At 49.2% G+C, this 22,074-nt stretch overlaps 1 protein-coding gene and 1 long non-coding RNA gene across 8 annotated transcripts; one reads left to right on the forward strand and one right to left on the reverse strand.

Moving 5' to 3' along the window:
• Positions 1-2,610: 2,610 nt before the first annotated feature.
• Positions 2,611-3,882, forward strand: LOC128326129 (uncharacterized). Its single transcript, XR_008307861.1, has 2 exons — positions 2,611-2,733; positions 3,665-3,882. It is a non-coding gene; the product is annotated as an uncharacterized LOC128326129 (long non-coding RNA).
• A 780-nt stretch (positions 3,883-4,662) lies between these two features.
• Positions 4,663-18,671, reverse strand: EGR4 (early growth response 4). Of its 7 annotated transcripts, none has more exons than XM_053251366.1 (5): positions 18,601-18,671; positions 10,292-10,427; positions 9,596-9,742; positions 9,194-9,326; positions 4,663-6,932 (listed from the first exon to the last, which is right to left on the reverse strand). In XM_053251366.1, exons 3-5 carry the CDS (start codon positions 9,716-9,718, stop codon positions 5,590-5,592), a joined length of 1,599 nt encoding a protein of 532 aa, XP_053107341.1. In that variant the 5' UTR covers positions 9,719-9,742; positions 10,292-10,427; positions 18,601-18,671; the 3' UTR covers positions 4,663-5,589. The 7 variants fall into 7 exon arrangements, with proteins under 7 accessions (XP_053107341.1, XP_053107344.1, XP_053107342.1 ...); XM_053251369.1 differs by having other exon boundaries at positions 9,194-9,323; positions 18,620-18,667; XM_053251367.1 differs by having other exon boundaries at positions 18,620-18,667.
• Positions 18,672-22,074: the final 3,403 nt, after the last annotated feature.

Raw genomic sequence — 22,074 nt, forward strand, 5'->3', positions numbered from 1 at the left:
ATTGTAATGTGTCAATCTTTTTTGTTGTGTTTTAATTAATGTTTTAACTTTTCTGTCAGTTATTCTGTTTTAACTAGTGTTTTAACCTTTCTCTTGTAAACCACCCAGAGACATGAGTCTGGGTGGTATATAAGTATAAATAAAAAATAACTGAATTTGATGGTATCAAAAGCCTCTGAGGGATCCAAAAGTACTAACAGGGTCATACTCCCTCTGCCAGTTCCTAATTGGGGATTATCCATCAGGCCGACCAAGGCAATCTCCACCCTATAACCTGCTCAAAAGCCAGTTTGAAATGGGTCTAGATAATCGGCTTTATCCAAGACTACCTGAGCAGAGAGGCCACCACCCTCTCAATCACCTTGGCCAACCATGGGAGGCTGGAGACAGGCCTATAATTGCTTAACCTCAAGGGATCTAATGTAGGCTTCTTTAAAAGAGGTCTAATAATTGCCTCCTCAAGACAAGGAGGCATCCTACCTTCCCTCAGAGAAGCATTTATGATCTCAACCAGACCCTGTCCAATAATCTCCTTTTTAGATAGATAGTATAAGTCATATTGGACAAAGCTCAAAAGAACAAGTGGTAGGATGCACCATTCCAAGCAGCTTGTTCATGTCCCCAGGAATCACACACTGACTCCTGTTTGCTTTAACTGATCGCTTGCCTTTTTAAACCGCATGTTTTTGTGCAGATCTTTGGACGTTTTTTTTAACTGAAAGTGACACAGAACACTAAAAAAAGAATGAATAGAGTTAGTATAATGGGTGCTAGATCTTATGTGAGCATACCAAAGGGATTTTCTTTTCCTGCCCTCTGAGCATTCTCCCCTTTGGCAGATCTGTTTTATAGCCCCTTCAGATGCTGGTGTCCACACCTCAGTTCAAATCTTGTAGCAATCTGCAAACTCCAATTTGCTTCTGTGGGATCATTCCAGGAAGGCCTGAAGGCACAGGGAGGTGGGAAGTGTCCCTCATGGGACATGTTGTGTTGCTAATTATCAGATCGGTTGGGATCCCAGAGATGGTTTCGATCAGCCTTTCTGGATGGGGTTACACTCCCCCTCAAAGATCAGGTCATCGTCTAGGAGTGCTCCTGGATCCCAAACTCTTCCTGGTTTCGCAGGTTGAGGCTGTGGCCAGGAGTGCTTTTTATCAGCTTTGTCTGATAAGCCAGATACATCCATTTCTGGAGACAAATGACCTCAAAACGGTGGTACATACAGGTGAAACTTGGAAAATTAGAATATCGTGCAAAAGTCCATTAATTTCAGTAATGCAAATTAAAAGGTGAAACTGATATATGAGACAGACGCATTACATGCAAAGCAAGATAAGTCAAGCCTTAATTTGTTATAATTGTGATGATCATGGCGTACAGCTCATGAAAACCCCAAATCCACAATCCCAGAAAATTAGAATATTACATGGAACCAAGAAGACAAGGATTGAAGAATAGAACAATATCGGACCTCTGAAAAGTATAAGCATGCATATGTATTCAGTACTTGGTTTGGGCCCCTTTTGCAGCAATTACTGCCTCAATGCGGCGTGGCATGGATGCTGTCAGCCTGTGGCACTGATGAGGTGTTATGGAAGACCAGGATGCTTCATTAGCGGCCTTCAGCTCTTCTGCATTGTTTGGTCTCATGTCTCTCATCCTTCTCTTGGCAATGCCCCATAGATTGATTCTCTATGGGGTCAGGTCAGGCGAGTTTGCTGGCCAATCAAGCACAGTACACTGTATACTTTTCAGAGGTCCGATATTGTTCTATTCTTCTATCCTTGTCTTCTTGGTTCCATGTAATATTCTAATTTTCTGGGATTGTGGATTTGGGGTTTTCATGAGCTGTACGCCATGATCATCACAATTATAACAAATTAAGGCTTGACTTATCTCGCTTTGCATGTAATGCGTCTGTCTCATATATCAGTTTCACCTTTTAATTTGCATTACTGAAATTAATGGACTTTTGCACGATATTCTAATTTTCCGAGTTTCACCTGTATGCTGGTAACCTCTAGGCTTGACTACTGTAATGCACTCTATGTAGGGCTGCCTTTGTATGTAGTTTGGAAACCACAACTGGTTCAGAATGCGGCAGCCAGATTGGTTTCTGAGACAACGCCAAGGGGTCACATAACACTGATTCCAAAAGAACTGCACTGGCTGCTGATATGTTTCCGAATGAAATACAAAGTGCTCGATATTACCTATAAAGCCCTTAGCAGCTAAGGTCCAGGGTACCTAAGACAGAACCTTCTCTGACATGAACCCTGTCACCTATTAAGATCATCTGGAGAGGTATGGAAATGGCTGCCGGCGACTCATTTGGTGGCAACTCGGCAGGCGCGTAACAATGATAGGGCAAGGGGAGACAGTTGTCTGGGGGCCCCACTGCCTGGAGGGGCACCCCAGAGGCACCTCACGTGACTCCCCATTGCCCCCTGCCCAGCCCCATAGCCTCTCAGCCACTCGCCCTCTTCGCCGTCTCTCCTGCTTGTTCTGCTGGCCGCAATCGAAGCAGCAGCCCAGCTGCCAAGAGCTCCTTTTCTCCCGCCTCTCAGCTGATCGGCGGGTGGGCGGGGCTTCCAGGGAGGCCTCCGTGTAGGCCGCAGTGAAGCCTGAACTCGAGTAGGGCCCAAGCCAGCCAGGAAGGAGGAGGCAGCCAGAGTGTTCTCTGCAGCAGAAGACCCCTTGCTGCCCTGCTCAACCCAGACCAGCATTTGCCAGGTAGAGTGTGAACTCCTTTTTGTGGTTACCTTTCCCGCCCCCCCGCCCCCCATATATAGGGATCTGCTTGCCATAGGGCTTGGATATGGGGGGGGAGGGACTGAGAAGTCTCTGAATATTTATTTTGAAACAGCTTGGAAAATTTGCTGACTTAAAAAAAACTATCTAAAAAGTCCTATAAGTGGCTTGTTTCATGGCAGAAAATTGCAAAAACTTCTGGAACAGTATTTTATTAATTTTATTCATTCATTCATTCATTTATAAATGCACTTATGTTCAAGTTGTTTTGCAACCCAGAAGGTCTGAGTGAGAACTGGGAAGCATGTGTGGTGCTTTTATTTTATTTTTCTTGTGTGTGAACTGCTCCCCAATAACTTGCAGGGACTTCAGGGTAAATCTGGCCAACATGTGAATGCAGCACCTCCATTCCAGAGGAGAGGTGTCTTAAAGGGCTTTAAAAGCCTCCTGTGAAAAACCTCCTGCAATCAAACTTGACTGAATTTGTTCAGAATTCTGGGAAAACAAACATAGGTTCACCCTGCATGGTTGAAAGTCTCCTTTGCTAATCTGCAGCGAGGGGGCCATTTTAATAATTCATCTTTCTAGTGTGTTCTAGGCATTAAAAGTAATACAAATGTATAGTACTCAATGTATATCACTATATATTGTGATGTGTGTGTGTGTATTTATTGAAATGTATTTGCAGGCAGCATACTTATTTTGGAATACCAGACTTAAATCCTTGGGGGCCTGGGGTGTGCGGAGGCCCTGGACTTTGGGGGGGGGGGCATTTTAAAATCTTGTCTCTGGGCCCACTCCAACCTTGCTACGCCCCTGCAACTCGGGACCGGGCCTTCTCTGTGGCTGCCCCGGGGCTTTGGAATGTGCTCCCTGCTGAAATAAGAGCATCTCCTTCTCTGTTTGCTTTTAGGAGGACCCTGAAGACGTACCTGTTTTCTCAGAAGTTCAACCAATACCAAAATCTTTGAATTTTAATGTGTTTTTATCTATTATGATTGTTATCTTTTTATGAATTTCAAATGCTTTATATTTTATATTATGTTTTAATTCTGTCCACCGCCTAGAGATTTTGATATTGGGTGGTATATAAAGTCAACAAACAAAGAAACAAATAAATATTATTTACTACATCAGTTCAACATGCAAATGTACTGGAAGTCAAATTTTGCCTGCTTCACATGTTAATGTTAGGTGGGAACAGTTCCTCATTTCTATGGACACGTGGGGGTGAGAATATAAGACAAGTCCTGTTGGATCAGACCAAAGTGGGTTTATCTAGTCCAGCATCCTGTTTTCAAGCATCTGGTAATCAGATGTAGGCTGCCACTGCCCATGGAGGCTCAATTCAGCTCACATGACTTGTAGTCGTTACAATGAGAAGTCATGTTTCCTGGACCGAGAAATACTTTGAGTCTATTGATGGTCACTCTGTGAGTAGGGAAAGGCAATTTTTGGCAGCTCAGAGGTCTTTAGTGTTACTTTAACATAGGGAGCTACCTTCTACCAAGTCGGACCTTCGGTCCATCTAGCTTAGTATTGACTACACAGACTGGCAGCGGCTTCTCCAAGGCCTATCCTTATCTAGGAGATGCCAGGGAGGGAACCTGAAACCTTCTGCATGCATGCAGGCAGATGCTCCTCCCATTCGCTAGGGCCTAAGGGGAATATCTTACAGTGCTTACACATGTAGTCTCCCATTCTAATTCAAACCAGGGTGGGTGCTGCTTAGCAAAGGGACAATCCATGCTTTCTGCCACAAGACTAGCTCTCCTCCCTTTGGAATGCCTTGTCAAATGGTGAGTGAGTTCTAGAAATTCCACATGAGGGAGATCTGCAGTTTGGTGGGGTTGAGGACAGGGTGAGGGATTGAAAAGCCAGGAAAGGGTAGAGAAGCAAAGCTAAAGAGAGTTTTGTCTAGAATGATAAACATGTTTATTGTAAAAATAAACACAGCTTTCTAAGAATCTTGATACATTCTGCTTTTACAAAGAGAGAGCGAGAAATATTTACATAACAAACAAAATCCTCCAATCACAATTATATGCAAAATGTTCATTAAGCAAAGTTTGTCAACTCTAGAGCAACAATTTGTATCATTTACAAAGCAATGAATTCTGCTGATTTTATACACCTCACATTTTCTCCCTTTCCCCCTGTGGCTCCACCATGAGAAATTTCATTCTTATCCTTAAAAAAAATACCCACCCCTGCCCCAGGTCCATTAAAGTGCATTACGAGACAGCAAGTGGATTCAATTCATGAACATTTTTTGTCTTTGCAAAGTTGACTCATTGTATAAAATATAGGTAGCCCCCCCTTCTTTTTAACCAAAGCTAAATACAAAAGCAGTTTCAGGAAAGAAAATACTAGCATCCCTTGATCAGTCTCGTGCCTTGATTGGGATCTGTCCGCCACTCACAGGGTGCTGAAAGGCAGAAAAGCACCCCCTGGGAACTGACCACAAACTATGGTGCTGAAATACAGATAAAGTCTGCCTTGGGTCAGAAGCTGGCCTGGTACTCCTTAACCCAAGGGCCACCATATATGGATATGGAATGACTTTAAATTCTTTCCAGATCCTGCCAGACCCCTTCCCCAGTTTCCTTGCTTTCCTTCCATTAATTCATCCCCCTGTGAAAATGCCTTCTTCTCTGCTCGCCTTAGCAAAGGGAATCAATAGGGAAGGCAACCATTGACCCCTCCACAACCCCTCCATGTCTTTGCCCCTCTGCTGCAACAACCACAGAGCCACTTGGAAATGGCTCCTCTAACCTGAGTATCCTAGCCCTTTCCTCCCAGAAAATGAAGCCGTGGCTGCATTGCCAAAAGTAGGCCTCAGAGTGTCCCAAACGACAGCCCCACTGTGTAGAAGCCCAGCCCCTTGAGCTTCTCCTCTGCTCTGGCTTTCTGCTTCAAGTGGACTTTGCTGTGCCTCTTCTTCTCGTCACTCCGGGCAAACCTGCGGCCACAGTCGTCACAGGAGAAGGGCTTCTCCCCTGTGTGAGTCCTGATGTGCGTGGTCAGGTGGTCGCTGCGGCTGAAGTTCCTGAGGCAGATGCGGCACTGGAATGGTTTGTGGCCGGTGTGGATCCGGAGGTGCCGGTTAAGCTCGTCAGACCTAGCAAAGCTCCGGATGCAGTTCTCTACTGGGCAAGCAAATGCTTTCTCGTGGGGTTTGGGGCAGAAGCACTTGGAGGAACATTTCCCTCTCCGGGGTTTCTTCTTTGGCTGTGCCAGGACACTAGGGGTGCTGCTGGGTACTAAAGCATTGCCCGAGGAACTGGAGGAATGGGCGAGGAAGTCCGTCATGGAGACCGAGGATGTGGAGTGGTCAGTGTGTACCCTCGGCTCATGGGGGTTCATCAAACTCGGCATGACCTCTGGCTGAGGTAAGGAAGATTCAAATTCTTGGATGAGCTGAGCGGGGAGACTGGGGATCTTTGTCTCTGCAAAGTCACTGGGGATTTGGCCGTGGGTGGGGAATGTTTCTGGCTGGCAACTGAAATCTAGATTGTGTCCAAAGGACCCTGAGTGTTCTGAGAGGCTGTTGAGTCCCGACTGGCAGCTGACCGCCAGCACATTCTCGGTTTTTGATCCCAGGTGGGAGAACATGGCCTGGCTTGTTTCTATGGGGTGAAATGTTTCTGGGGAAGGATATTCCGCTGGCAAATAAGTCTGAGATTGGCCGAGAGGCTCCCAGTGGGAGCAGGGAGCTTTGAACTTCTCCAGAGATGGGGAGATGGAGGACAACTTGAGGTCCTGCTTACTGTCCAACAGTTTTTCATGAAACAGACATTGGGAGGGTCCCCCGACATCGGGGGGTGTTTGGACTTGCTGGATACCATCAGGACTGGAGAAGGTGGAGTACCCTTGCTCAGTTAAAGACGGCTGCACAGAGATGTTCAGTTCAGGCTGGCAAGTGGAATATAGGTCCAGGTGATTCTGCAAGGCTTCTGGGACACTGTGGATGGCATCCAGTGGCCTCTGGTGGCCTTCTGAAGCAGAGAACGGAGAAAGGCCAAGGATCCCGGACATCAGGTTGAAGAGAGACTCTTGATCCTGGCATTGTTCTGTCTTGATGAAGAAACTGCCGGTGTAACTGAGAGGTGGAGATGGCTGCCCAGCAAGGAAGTAATAATCTGCAAGTTCAGGGTTCATTGTGGCTCCCATAAAGTCATCTAGAAAATGGAAAGGCAAGAGGTTCAGTTTTTCAAACCAGAGGACAAGCATGCAGAAGAGAACAGCCCATCTGGGAGAATGGATCAGCCAGATGTGACTTTGAGAGCCATGCCACCCAACAATGTGGTGAGGCATGTCTTACTCAAGGCTTCCTTTGAGGCAGGGCTCAGTCCCAGAACCTGTCCTAATGGGGAGGGCTCAGCCCCCAGAGCATGTGAAGAAGAAAAAGCAAAGAAATGAAATTGCTCTCACCACCAAGAAACCACACCCAAGGTCTCTGTGGTAGAGCATCGGCCCTGCATAGAGAAGGCCCCGGGTTCAACCCCTGGCGGCACCTCCAGGCAGGGCTGGGAAAGACCCCTGGCTGAAGACTTGGAGAGCCACTGCCAGTCAGCATAGACAATTCTGAGCGAGATGGGCCAAGCGTCTGACTTAACAGAGGAAGAATCGCCATTCAGTGGCAGAGCATCTGCTTTGCATGCAGAAGGTCCCAAGTTCAGCACCTCCAGGCAGGACTGGGAAGGACCCCAATTGGTAACCCTGGAGAACCCCTGCCAGTGAGCGGAGACAATGCTGAGCTAGATGGGTCAGGGGTCTGACAGGGCATAAGGCAGCTTCCTTGCGCTGGTCCTCACAAATGCGAGTTCAGGAACGTGGACTTCCATGCCATGCAGTGTGAGTCCCAGGCAACCTGGACTTCTCTCTTTGAACATAGGAACATAGGAAACTGCCATATCCTGAGTCAGACCCTTGGTCTATCAAGCTCAGTATTGTCTTCACAGACTGGCAGCGGCTTCTCCAAGGTTGCAGGCAGCAGGAATCTCTCTCAGCCCTGTCTTGGAGATGCTGCCAGGGAGGGAACTTGGAGCCTAGATGCTCTTCCCAGAGCGGCTCCATCCCCATGAGGGGAATATCTGACAGTGCTCACACATCAAGTCTCCCATTTACATGCAACCAGGGCAGACCCTGCTTAGCTAAGGGAAGAAGTCATGCTTGCTACCACTAGACCAGCTCACATTCTCTCTTTGGAGAAATTAGCCGCTGGTTAGGCTGGAAGGTAGTGGGTCAGCAAAGGCTGCCTGTTGAGCTAAGGCGGCCTGGGAGTACTGAGTCTCCAGCAGAACCTTCTGCCTGGTGAATGCCACTGTCTGAGTTTGGGTGGGAACAGGTTAGTTACAGCTGGTGCCAAGTGTGAAGCACCAGCCTTCAAATCTCAGGTCAGGCGTGGACCCCGGGGTGTGTGTGTGTGGGGGGGGGGGAAGAGTGGAAACCAGCAAATTGTCGCCTTTGGGCTACCACTCCTCCTCTGTGAAATGGGGATAGTCCTGCTACACTGGAAACAGGATAAGACATACGGCACAGATATGGCCTCACCTTAGCCACCTAATGGCACAGCAGGGAAATGACTTGACTAGCAAGCCAGAGGTTGCCGGTTCGAATCCCTGCCGCTACTATATCGGGCAGCAGCATTATAGGAAGATGCTGAAAGGCATCGTCTCAAACTGTGTGGGAGGAGGCAATGGCAAACCCCTCCTGTATTCTAGCAAAGACAACCACAGGGCTCTGTGGGCGCCAGGAGTCGACACTGACTTGAAGGCACACTTTTTACTTTATCCTGATGATAACCCCTAGGTTCACCTCTTTGGCCAGGGAGTTATAGGTTGGACCATCTAATTCTGGGAGCTGTTCTGCAATGGAAAGAGTTCCTTAGCTGGGCAGGTGAAGAATCCCCCCTTTCGGAAGGTTTGGGGAAAGGTTTTGACTTCCCGGGATGCTTTGGGTAGATGTAAGAGTAGGGGTGGGACTAGATGGGATCTTGGGAGCCCTTCCAGGTCTATTCTGGAATTACTTAATTGTATGCCGCCCTGAGCCATTTTGGAGGGGCGGTTTACAAATCCAATCCAATTCAATCCAATCAATCAATCAATAGTCTGATGCCTGCTTATTTTCCATGGGGAGGATCTCTGACTGCCCACTGCAACAGAACCTTGGTCTGGCATGTCTTGAAACCCCCATTTTGAACTATCAACACATTATTGGAATCTGTTATTTACACACACACACACACACACACACACACACACACACACACACACACCGATGGCATTTCAGACAGCAAAATTTATGACGTGCTTGCTTACTGAATGTCAAGCACCTGTCATTCCCCCAAAGCGGCTATTGCTACCAGACATCATCATCATCCTCATCTCTCGCCAGCGTCCATTGAAATCCAGACCCAGACGGTGGCGGCGGGGCTTACCTGGGAGGTAATCCGAGGCGCCCTCCCTCAGAGGCTCCGTCAGAAGTTGCTGCTGCCCTTCGTGCTCCGGCGGCGCCTGGATCTGGTTGGCATCTCCAGGTTTCAGGGGGCGCGTGGCGTAGTGGGGGTCCTGCTGGGAGAAATCCATGAGGTTCAACATGTCCCGGTTGGAGGAGGCGAGAGAGGAGGGAAGGGAAGAAAACAGCCGGACTGGAGGAGAGGGGCCCCCCAGGCTTAGAGAGCGCCCCCCCGGAACAGAGCGCCCGTCCTGTTGTGCTCCAGCTCCAGGGCAGGCAAAGGGGTCCTCCTCGCGCCGGCGGGGATGCAGGGAAGGATGCTGGTCCCCTGGGACCATGTGGCGGCAGGGAGGGAGGGAGGGGATGCCCTGGCTGGCTGGCTCACCTGGGCCGGGCTCCGCAGGTGCTCCTGCACCTCCTCCTTGTGTTTGTAAGCAAAGAGCCCAGCAGACGCAGCCTCGGTTTTTATATCTGCCTCTGATCTTCCGCTGCATCCCGGCTCTTCCATTTCTGGAGTTCCCAAGCGAGGCTGCTGTGACGTAAATGCCCATATATGGACTCAGGATGCAGGCGAGGGAGACCCAATAAGGAAATCTCTCCTCGTGACGTTTTAGCATCCTTTTTGGGGTGGTTGTTTTTTTGGCACAGAGCACCAGGAAGTTGCAAGCTGATGGGGCGCGCGCGGGGGGGGGGTGTCTCCAAGAATCTCGCAGATCCGGAGGAGATTCCTCACCTCACCTCACCCCCACCTCACCCCCACCCCCACCCCCACCTGCTCCAGCCCGGCCGCAGCAGCCTCATCTTTGTTGGAGTGCCACAGAAGAAGGGCAGTGTTTGGGCATGGGCGCCAGGGGGCGCTGCTGCTGCCCAGTGGGGCCAGATGGCAAGGGTGATTCCCCCTGGCCAGGCTGCAGCTACTGAGCTGCTGAAGCCCCAGGAGGAGAGATTTCTAGGTCATTGGGACAGGATGATGGAGGATCGCAGTTGAAGGAATGCCAGGAGGGAAAGCCAGAGAGGGGAGGGGAAAGAGAGGAGGAGTGAGAGAGCTGGACCACGCCAGCAAACAGGGGAGTCATCTCACCTTTAAGTGGGTGAAGAGCGGCACACTTCAGACAAGGAAAACAACACATGCGCCTTCCACTCATTTGTTTGCTTTGATTTGTTACGATGATGCCTTGTATTGCACAGGAGTCTGGGAAAGACTAACTGGTCAGCAGCTACAGGGGAAAAGAACAGAGATTCACACACACATTTATTTATTTTTTTAAAAAATTGTTCTGATTTGGGTGCCACAGAAAAAGAATGCCACCTGGGTGGAAGAGAAGGAGGAAGGAGAAGGAGAAGAAGAAGGAGGAGGAGGAGGAGGAGGAGGAGGAGGAGGAGAAAGAGAAGGAGGAGAAGGAGGAGAAGAAGGAGGAGAAGAAAGAGAAGAAGGAGAAGAAGAAAGAGAAGAAGGAGAAGAAAGAGAAGAAGGAGAAGGAGGAGGAGGAGAAGTTGTTGTTCTAGAATCCTAGAATCCTAGCATTCAGTTGTTAGAAGAAAGGCCCACCCACTCAGGTCATTTCACCTGACAGGTGAAAACATGCATGCAATGCGCTCAGCTGATAAACATGCATAGATACTAGCTGTGGAATCCACAGTGAAACACAAATGCAGGTAACATCATGTGCAGACACACATGGATCAGTTAGGATCTCATGTAAGCTCCCTCCACTCAGACTTTGCACAGGACTGTGTGCTGTGCTCAGATATACGTTATGTATGCATGCATATTGCCCATGGATATGCGCCACAAATGGACATATGACTTTGCACATCTCTGCGCTGAATGCTCAAATATTCATGGATGTACACTACTCACAATGCCGTGTATAAAATAGGTGCTTTCATTGCAAACATTCATACATATATGTATAATGCACACAGAACATGCATGTGCTTAATGTGACATTTACCTGTTTCCTGTCTAATAGCCCTGTAGGTGGGTTACATGCATGCACACTCCATACAAGCACGAAGATACAGTACGTAACTGTGTGACCCATGTATTTGGATTCCACACCCATGAAATGCACGTGAGTATGAGGCAAATCAAGATACAGAAGTGCCAGTTACTCACATGCAGGATTGCGTCACAGCTTTAAATGCTGCGCTTTTAATCTTGGTTTATTGATATGCTATTTTATTGTTTGCGTGTTGATGCTGTTTGTACAAGAAAAGCAGGCTATAAAGCCCTATACCAAACAAAGGAATAACAAATACATAACCAAGCATGAATGCATGAATGCACACAATAGGTTCCTACATTCTGCACACAACGGCACCCCTGGGTCTTCCTTTCTTGCACAACCTGACCCACATAAGCATGGACATGGATGAACTGCAGCTATCATGTGATCCCTGGCTTGGGTGAGACTGCTATCACACCACAGCAGCGACGACTGCACAGAGGCACAGCTTTTGGAGCAAAGCAGAATGTCAACGCTTCTAATTGCTACTTCCTCAGCCGATGGGACTAATCAACCGACAGGCCCACCCATTCCTATGCTGTTGATTTCAGGTGGAATCAGAGGCGCTCTTACCCCTGGACTTTGGGTCTGAAGTCCAGGGCCTCCACACCTGCTGGGGGCCTCCAAATCCTCCTTAGTCTTTCCTGGGTGGCGCTCAGGGGAGTGGGGAAAGGAATATGTGGGATGGGAATATGTTAAGTTGCGTGTTGAAATGTTTCTGCTAATGCATATTTGCATAAATATGCCTGTTTTATATTCTTACGTTCTTGCTGTTTGTGCCCTCTGGAAGCCACATGTTAAAAATACTGCATGTGTCACAGTGTGTGTGTGGGGGGGTGGGGGGGCGGGCTCCAAAGAAGGGGGGCCTCCAAAGGCCTTTAGGTCCAGGCTCCAAAATCACCTAGGTGCACCTCTGGGTGGGATGCAGATCCTTGGCACCTATCGGGATCTGGCCTTGGCCAGGGAGCTTTTCTGTGACACAACAGGGCAGTCCTTGCATAATTTTGGCAAACGGCATTTTCCCTGTGAGTGAAGCTGTCAAGGCAGGTTGACATCTCCCCAGGCTCTAATTCACCTGATGCTATTTTTGCCCCACCTGCAGCTTTCCTGGTCCCAGTGACTTCTAGAAGTGCCAAAGGTGTTGCTTGGCTTGGCTTCACCTCCCCTCCTTTGGCTCTTCCCTGCTGTGTCTTCACATTAGGCCAGGCCTCTGGGCTTTGGAAAAGTTGCCTTCCTTGCAGGTCAGAGGCTTTCGGGGCGGGGGGCTGCTCTTCCTGCCCCACCACTGTGACGCAACTGATCACACGGGCAGGGGATAAATCGCATCTTCGGAGCAATTTCCTAACAAGGTTTGGTTCACCTGCCCAGGAACAGAATTCTGCTTGCCTTTGCCCCAGCTTGAGGATGGATAAATAGCAATGGGTGTGACAAAGAACATGGAAACTCAAGTGAATGGTAGATGGACAGAAAGCATACACTTTGCTTTGGGTGCCCTACTCTCTCACCATCCCCTAGATAGATAGGGCTGTGAGGCTGATAAGTTAGTGGAGAGGGGAAAGCTTTCTGCACTTGCTTAAAGGGCCTCAACCTTCAAGCTGAGTTGAATCCAAAGACGGAGATACGGTCTGTAGCGGGTCGGGACCCAAGAGATGGTTTCAATCTGCCTGATCTGGATGGGGTTAAACTCCCCCTAAAAGATCAGGTTCGTAGTCTGGGAGTGCTCCTGGATCCCAGACTCTCCCTGGTATCTCAGGTTGAGGCTGTGGCCAGGAGTGCTTTTTATCAGCTTCGGCTGATATGCCAGATACGTCCGTTTCTGGAGACAAATGACTTAAAATGGTGGTACATATGCTGGTAACCTCTAGGCTTGACTACTGTAATGCACTCTATGTGGGGCTGCCTTTGTACGTAGTTCGGAAACTACAATTGGTTCAGAATGCAGCAGCCAGATTGGTCTCTGGGTTTACCTGAAGGGACCATATAACACTGATTCTAAAAGAACTGCACTGGCTGTTGCTATGTTTCCTAATAAAATACAAAGTGCTATAAGGCTCTTAACAACTTAGGTCCAGGGTACTTAAGAGAGTGCCTTCTCCGTCATGAACCCTGTCGCCTATTAAGATCATCTGCAGAGGTCCAGTTATGGTTGCCACCAACCCGTTTGGTGGCAGCTTGGGACCGGGCCTTCTCTGTGGCTGCTCCAGGGCTTTGGGATGCACTCCCTGCTGAAAGAAGAGCATCTCCTTCTCTGTTTTCAGGAGGACCTTAAAGATGTTCCTGTTTTCCCAAACTTTTAACTGAAATTTTAATTTTAAATTTTAATGTTGTGTTTTTATCTGTTGTGATTTTTATCTGTTTTTATTACTTTTAAATGTTTTGTTTTATATTATGTTTTAATCTGTACACCGCCTAGAGATTTCTATACTAGGCAGTATAGAAATGCAACAAACAAACAAATTAAATAAACCCTGTAGGAAGACCTGTGTGGTAGGAGCAGCAGAAAGTCCCAGGTGTCGTTCCTGATATGTGCAGGAGGGCGGCCTGCAACTCAGTACTGAACTAGGTGGACCAGTGGTCTGACACAGGATGGAGCAGCTTCCTATGACCTGGACATTGGTATCTGCTCTACTCCTGATTTGATCTGTGGGGCAGCTGCTTCTGGGGAGAGCTTGCTCTTTGAGGCACTGCTAGACGGCACTGCCAGAGGGTGGCACACATTGGAGGCATGTGCTGCTTGCTTGGTCCCAACATGGAAAATCTGCCCGTGGAAGCCTCTGCAATTGCTGTGGACAGTTGTATTCAAACATGTTTGCAAGCCACTCTGAGGATGTCTGTGACATAAGAAAGAAAACTCTCGGCATTACTGTTGTGCCGCTCAAGAAATAGCTTGGCGTTTGAAAACAAGACTCAGGGGCTGGGACCTCAGGAGTGCTATAATGTATACCAAGAAGGAGAAAAGGTACCACCAAGTTCAGGAGGACGCCAGCGGGGCTTACAAGTAGAGTCAGGGAAGCTATAAAAGAGAAGAAGAAGACTTCCTTCAGAAAATGGAGGGCCTGCCCAAATGAAGGGAACAGGAAGGGACATGAACTCTGGCAAAAGACATGCAAGGAGGCAATGGGGCCAGTCACACGTGGGGCAGGCTTCGCAAACCTTGACTTCCCCGCAGACAATTATGCTGTGCTTGGTGGGGTCATGGAGCGTGCACCCACATGATCAGTGCTGCTCTGTGCAGGGCGGAGCAGGGCGGCTCACCCTGAGGCCAGGACTCGTCTTGGCCGATGGGTATCCCACAGTGTACTGTGTGCCGAGAGCGGTGCCCTGGGGGATTCCCAAGGGGACAGGCATTCTGGGCCCCCATCTCTGTGTCAGCGTGAGCCGCAAGCAGCCCATGCTGTCACATGATACCGGCAGCCAGGTTTCAGTGCTGGGTTGGGCACCATGGCACTGCTGGGATCCTTCCTTGGGCTTGGCTGATCACAAGAACAGCCACAATAAGGGACACAAAAAGAGAGTTTGAGGAGCATATCGCCAGAAGTGTCAAGGGGAATACCAAAAAAAGCTTTTGACAAAGTTCCCCACCAAAGGGCCTTGAGTCAACATAGCAGTCATGGGATAAGGGGACAGATTCATGGGTGGGTTGGTAACTGGTTGAAGGACAGGAAACAGAGGGTGGGAATAAATGCACAGTTTTCACAGTGGAGGGAAGCGGGGTCTCCCAGAGATCTGTCCTGGAACCGATGCTCTTTAACTTGTTCATAAATGATCTAGAAGTTGGGGTAAGCAACGAGGTGGCCAGATTTGCAGATGACAAGAAACTATTTAGGGTAGTGAGATCCACAACAGTCTTTGAGGAGTTTCAAAAGGATCTCTCCAAACTGGGTGAGTGGGTGACAAAATTGCAAATACAGTTCAATGTAAGCAAGTGTACAGTGGTACATACTGTGGCAAAAAAGCGTAACCCAGCTTCACATATACACTGATGGAGTCTGAGCTGTCAGTGACTGACCAAGAGAGAGATCTTGGGGTTGTGGAAGATGGCTCATTGAAAGTGTCAACTCAGTGTGCGGCAGCTGTGAAAAAGGCCAATTCCATGCTAGGGATCATTCGGAAGGGGATTAAAAATAAAAATGCTAATATTATAATGCCCTTATTACAAATCTATTGTGTGACCACATTTGGAGTGCTGCATACAGTTCTGGTCACCGTATATTAAGGAGGACATTGTAGAACTGGAAAAGGTGCAGAAGAGGCAACCGAGATGATCAGGGGCCTGGAGCACCTTCCTTATTAGGCTAGGCTACAGCATCTGGGGCTCTTTACCTTGGAAAAGAGGCAACTAAGGGAAGACATGATAGAGGGGTTTAAAATTATGCATGGAGTAGAAAGAGTGAACAGAGAGAATTTTCCTCCCTCTCCCACAACAGGAGAACCAGGGGTCATCCCATGAAACTGAAGGCCGGGAAATTTAGGAATAAAAAAGAAGTCCTTTTCACACAGCGCATAATTAATCTATGGAATTCTTTGCCATGGGATGTGGTGATGGCCACCAGCTTGGATGGCTTTGAAAGGGGCTTAGACAGATTCATGGAGGACAGGTCTGTCAGTGGCTACTAGTCTGGTGGCTGTGGGCCATCTCCAGCCTCAGAGGCAAGCTGCCTCTCAATCCCAGTGGCAGAGGAGCAACAGCAGGAGAGAGGGGCATGCACATGCCTCTTGCCTGTGGGCTCCCCAGAGGCATCTGGTGGGCCACTGTGAGAAACTGGATGCTGAACTAGATGGGCCTCCTTGGGCCTGATCCAGCAGGGCTGCTCTTCTGTTCTTAGGCTCAGAGCACTCTTCAGCAGTGACCCCAGTGGCTGCGAGCTTCCTTTACCTATAATATGATGCCTCCACCCACATGTTGCATCCAGTAATGCAATGGCAGGGAGAGGGGCATTGCATTATGGATAAAAAAACATGGTGGCCTTCCAGTGTGGCTGCTCCACTCCCCCACCTCTCAGGAGGTCTACAAAGGCACTTGGTCAAGAATGGGTGCTGCTGTTGCAGCACAGAATCCTATTGGAATTACAAGGGACCGGGGAGGTCTTTGAGTCCAGCCCCCCTCCTCACTGGAACAGCCTCCCTGACAGATGGCCCTTCAGATATTTGAAGAGGGTGACTGTCTCTCCCCCACCTCGGCCTTAGTCTTCTCCTTCCCCGGGTTGATACACCCAGCTCCTTCTGCTGCCCTTCCTATGACTTGGTTCCCAGATCACTCACCATCTTTGTTGCCCTCCCTTGAATCCCCCTTCCAGTCTATCACTCCCAGCTGGAGCTGACTGCAGTTTCCCCCCCTTCTGACCAGCAGTCCCAGTGGTGTGATCCATGGCCATCTGATCTGGCGGAGCTCCTGCTTTCAGCCAGCACTGCCCGATACCTGCTTCCCTCTTCATAATGTGTTATTTGAGTCTATTTGCTCTGTGGGAAGCATTTCTGGAGTGCCGCTAATCTCTGCTCGTGGCGCACAAATGTCTGGGTTGCGAAGGCTGCTTGGTCTACAGCGCATGGAAGAAAATTCTCCAAAAGAGAGGCGACCACCTGACAGCATCTTACATTTTTGGGGTTCCTGGCATGGCGGATCTCAGAAGAGACAGCTGCCAAAAGCAGCCTGACATCCCAGATTTCCAAAACCATCTATCTGAAGAGCTTTTGGGCACAGTCAGAGTGTGCTGATCTTGCATCATTTGCTTGGTTGTGCATTTTTCTGCAAAGTTTCATGTTTCTAGCTTCTTATGCTGTAGCCAAAAATTAATTGTGCTGGCTCAACAGAGTGGGAACCCTAAGCAACAGCAGATGGTGGAGAGGGTCGCGTGTGGCAGACGGAGGGTCTCCTGCTCATGCTTGAATCCTGCAGTGGAGCTGGGACTCTCTGCCTGGGGACAAGGCTGTGGAGTACCTGCAGTGTGGCAGGGGATGACTTGCAGAGCTTGGCTGCCTGGCAGGTGGGCGGTACTGAGGACCATAGCGGGGCCATCCAGCTTCAGGACCTGGGAGAGCACCCTGTGGGAGATGGAGGCAGGACCAAGGCTAACTGGCAGGGTCCACGGCAGAGAATAGAGAAGCAGGAACGTGGCTGCACTGCGGCTCTCAGTCTGGGCAGGGCTTCTGTCCTGCAGGGGTGTGTCTTAGGCCCCACCTCCCTGAGCAGGGCGGAGCTCTCTCTTAAAGAAGCCATGCTCTTTTTCGGAGGCATACACTCTGGCAAGGCTAGTCTGTCTCCTGCCAGGCTTGGACTGGCCCACAGGGCAACAGGGCATATTCCCGGTCTGCCCCACGCACGGGGCGCCCTTGCAGCAGTCGGCAGCAGTGAATACTCCCACCCTTCAGTACCCATTCTGCTCAAAACCTGGCACCCTCCCCACATACATTCTACCGCCCTCTCAGTGCCCCCAGTCCGGCCCTGCCTCCCTCTGCCCCTGAAACTGATGTGTTGGTGAAGGCAAGATGCCTGGGTTTAGGGCAGGCCTGCTCAACTTTGGCCCCCGGCTGTTTTTGGACTACAACTCCCATAATCCCCAATAAGTGGCAAATAACCAGGAATTATGGGAGTTGTAGGCCAACATCTGCAGGAGGGCCAGAGTTGAGCAGCCTTGCTTTAGGGAGTCATCAGTGTCAGTATCTGAGAACACTGGCAAAGAAGCATTCTGGGAGCAGGGGATAGCACACCCCCTTCAGGTTCTTCCTCCTCAGAAGTCTCTGCAAGTGGGGTTGCCTCAAAGGCCGCTTCCGGAGATGGTCCAGGGAGACAGTCTCATGCATCCTCAGGAGCTTTAGCCCCCCAGGACTCCTGATGCAAAAGAGTCTGAGTCTGGGTCCTGGGATCACAACAGAAATGGGTATAGAGGTGGGTTGGTTTGGAGTTGGTGCAGGCTGGGTGGGAAGGGACACTCACTGAGAGCCATTCTCTAGCTCTGGAAACCCCTACCACCACTGCCCTAGAATATCTCTAGTTGATCCTCATTTGGCATAATCTCTGCAAACATTTTGCCCAGCTTTATTACACAACCACTGAATACAGAATCCTGCCCCGAACTTCAAAGAAATGAAGGCTCAGAATCTTGGAATTCCATGGCAGCTACTTATGTTGTGTTGTAGATCAAATTCCATTGTCAATGATGCAATACCATATATGCAGATTACCAGACATTCTTTGGCCACGACTGATTTCCATCATTCTGATCGAGGACATTCATCAAGAGGCTTTTAACCTCTGACCCAGGACTGAAACCCTTTCCCTGCTCCATTGTCCCCACCATGTGCCACTCGCCCTCTGGCCACCAATCCCTAGAAGGCTTCCATAAGCTGCTGTTTGGGAACTGCACTGCACTTGGAAACTCACCAGAGACTGTGGCTCTCACCTGGGAACAAAGTCCCCCCTTCCTGCAGCTGCCCAACCGACTTCTTCTTTCCTTCCAGGAAAACTTCTAGAATGTGCATCTTGTAAGTTCCTATAGCAACCGGCATGTGGCCAGCCAGACTGTTCTGGCACCGCTCCGTTTGCAGCTTCTCAACATCCCCAGCACAATCGTGACTTCTGGGGAAAATTAAATGAGAAGGCAGAAACAAACAACAGAGACTAAGGCTGGTGTTCCCTTCTGGCTGGCCTACGCATGATGCTCACCAGGTCTGGAAGGTTTCATAAACAGCCTCCATATGGTTTCAGATCACTACCACCATTGTAGTATCAGAAGCAGTTTAGTCTCAGGGATCCTTTGGAGTGTTGGCAGATGGGGCCAGCCGTTCCCACCAGTGGCATCAAAACTCTTCATACAGCTAGGGTGTCTGGATCAACCAGGACTCCAACCAGAACTTCCTGGTCTGTGCACTGCTGTCCCCTTGTGGTGAACTGCCCAGGGCTAGTGTGAAAGAAGACTCAGACCGGTTCCTTTTAATTTCCTCATAAATGATCTAGAAGTTGGAGTAAGTAGCGGGGTGGCTAAATTTGCAGATGACATCAGTGTCTTTCGGGGAGTGAAATCCAAAAGGGATTGTGTGGAGCTCCAAAAGGATCTCTCCAAACTGGGGGAGTGGGCGACAAAATGGCAAATGCGCTTCAGTGTTGGCAAGTGTAAAGTGATGCACATTGGGATGAAAAACCCCAACTTCAAGTAAATGCTGATGGGATCTGAGCTGTCGGTGACGGACCAGGAGAGGAATCTTGGGGTCGTGGTGGACAGCTCCTTGAAAGTGTCAACTCAATGTGTAGCAGCTGTGAAAAAGGCCAATTCCATGCTAGGGATCATTAGGAAGAGGGTTGAAAATAAAACGGCTAATATTATAATGCCCTTATACAAAATTATGGTGTGGCCACACCTGGAATACTGTGTACAATTCTGGTCACCGCCACATCTAAAGAAGGGCATTGTAGAACTGGAAAAGGTGCAGAAGAGGGCAACCAAAATGATCAGGGACCTAGAGCTCCTTTCTTATGAGGCAAGACTACAACACCTGGGGCTATTTAGTTTAGAAAAAAGACAACTGCGGGGAGGCGTGATAGAGGTCTATAAAATCATGCATGGTGTGGAGGAAGTGGATAGAGAGAAATTTCTCTCTCTCACACACATAACACTAGAACCAGGGGTCATCCCAGAAATTGATTGCCAGGAAATTTAGGACCAACAAATGGAAGTATTTTTTCACACAATGCATAATCCACTTGTGGAATTCTCTGTTACAAGATGTGGTGACAGCCAACAACCTGGATGGCTTGAAGAGGAGTTTGGTTAACTTCATGGAGGAGAGGTCTATCAACGGCTGCTAGTCGGAGGGCTATAGTCCACCTCCAGCCTCAGAGGCAGGATGCCTCTTAGTACCAGTTGCAGGGGAGTAACAGCAGGAGAGAGGGCATGCCCTCACCTCTTGCCTGTGGGCTCCCCAGAGGCATCTGGTGGGCCACTGTGTGAAACAGGATGCTGGACTAGATGGGCTTCCTTGGGCCTGATCCAGCAGGGCTGTTCTTATGTAGGAAAGACCCCACGTCTCAGGATCCCCCACAATCAGCCCTGGACCTCAAGAACAAAAAAGAATGGCCGACTCAGACAGAAGTCCCCTTTAGAAGAGGGAGCACTGACCCAGCAGAACAAGGCTTCTCCAGCTCTGCTCCTGCAACAAGACCCTGACTTAAATGCCTCCAGGATCTGGGGCTTCACTCATGCATCAGGGTGGGGCTTTAAGGCCTATGGGAAGAACTTACTGGCATTGCTGGTGCAGCTCCTTGCCTAAAGAAGGAGCACATTTCCCTATATTGTCCACTTGGTCCCCCAATTTGGGAGCCTCCTGGATTGGGCCATGACACCAGGAGGCTGGCTTTTGAGCTCGTCCACCTTAAAAGAGTCTGGGGTATGTTTAGGAGTGCTGATTCTTCTATCAGCCTCTCCATTTGCTCAGGTCTTCAAATGTGGCAGTGCTCCAGATTCCATCATTTAGAGAGCAGGGGCTGGTGGTGTGGGGAAGCGCGGGCATTTCAGCCCCTGAGCCACTGTGTGAGACAGGATGCTGGACTAGATGGGCCTCCTTGGGCCTGACCCAGCAGGGCTGTTCTTATGTAGCAGTGCTGTTCCTTGCTGTGGAACCCCCTTGTGAAGAAAGCTTGTTAACACAATGGATGGGTAAATTCTGCTCCTCTCTTATCTGGTTGTGAGCTCGTGAACTGGGGCTGGTGTTATTTTTAATGCCAAGAATTAAGTAAATAAGATAGTATAGGACTTAAAACTTTAAAGTCATTTAAGTTTGTTGCCTGTGTGTGCCACCTGCCCAGCACTGGCTGACTTGCAATGAGGTCCCATAGGAACATAGGAAGCTGCCATATACTGAGTCAGACCATTGGTCTATCTAGCTCAGTATTTCCTTCACAGACTGGCAGCGGCTTCTCCAAGGTTGCAGGCAGGAGTCTCTCTCAGCTCTATCTTGGAGACGCTGCCAGGGAGGGAACTTGGAAGGTATACAGAATGTTGACAAATAGCACAGATGCCACGAGGAAACGGAAGGGTGTGTTTGCAGTGCAGAAAAACATCAAAAAGAATCTCGGGACAGGAGGAGCTGTATGTATTTGGATACCTGACAGGGAGAGAATGGATAGATAATGAAACTTTGGAGTGGAGGGCTATTGGTCAGGGATTTAAGAGGTGAAGGATGGTCAAGAACAGTCAGTGGGTGCCTGATTTCCTTGTGCTTGATTTGAACCAATTGCCAAATCTTTGACTTCATGTCTCTTGTTAGTATATATTTACCGGCACATCATATCAATTACATTTGTTGCTGGCATGGTGCATTGTTGCCATAGACACCCGAAACAATAGAAGATGATGCTAATCAAACTGAGCGAGTATTCCGCTAGCCTTGTCGTATTGTGAAGTTTCTTGGGTGTTGCTTCTGACAGTGGAGTGCCCGGAAGATGGAGACAAAGCAAGGCCAGAATGCGACATCTCATCTCTGCTCGTATGACATCTTTCAAAGACAGTGACATGAGGAACCTTTCCATTCATGGCTGTTTTTGCCAAGAGCTAAAAATAAACCAGGGTTCAAGTCATATTAAGGGCAAGATATGGCAGCGTCGCTTGCTGTGCAGAGTATCAGGCTCTGGGTTGCTACATCTCTACAGCTGAATGTCCTGTTAAAATTCCTCCCCTGGTCTGCTCACTGGATTTCTTCTCCAAGTGCTGCTGGGTCCAGTTGCCTGCCTTCCCAGTAGTGCAGGGGATCTTAGACTGGGCCATTGTGGCTGGGGATGATGGGAGTTGTAGTCCAGCAGCATCTGGGGACTCATGGACCATGTGGCAGGGGGTCTCTTATGCAGAGTGGCCCCCTCCCAGAT

This window comes from Hemicordylus capensis, chromosome 5 (assembly GCF_027244095.1).
Source record: "Hemicordylus capensis ecotype Gifberg chromosome 5, rHemCap1.1.pri, whole genome shotgun sequence".
Classification (NCBI taxonomy): domain Eukaryota; kingdom Metazoa; phylum Chordata; class Lepidosauria; order Squamata; family Cordylidae; genus Hemicordylus; species Hemicordylus capensis.

Excerpts from the sequence above, each read along its gene's own strand:
- EGR4 (XM_053251365.1), bottom strand. The coding sequence starts at position 9,548 with ATGGTCCCAGGGGACCAGCATCCTTCCCTGCATCCCCGCCGGCGCGAG. Across the intron at positions 6,933-9,193 it reads CGCCTCGGATTACCTCCCAG|ATGACTTTATGGGAGCCACA; the intron begins GTAAGCCCCGCC and ends TCCATTTTCTAG.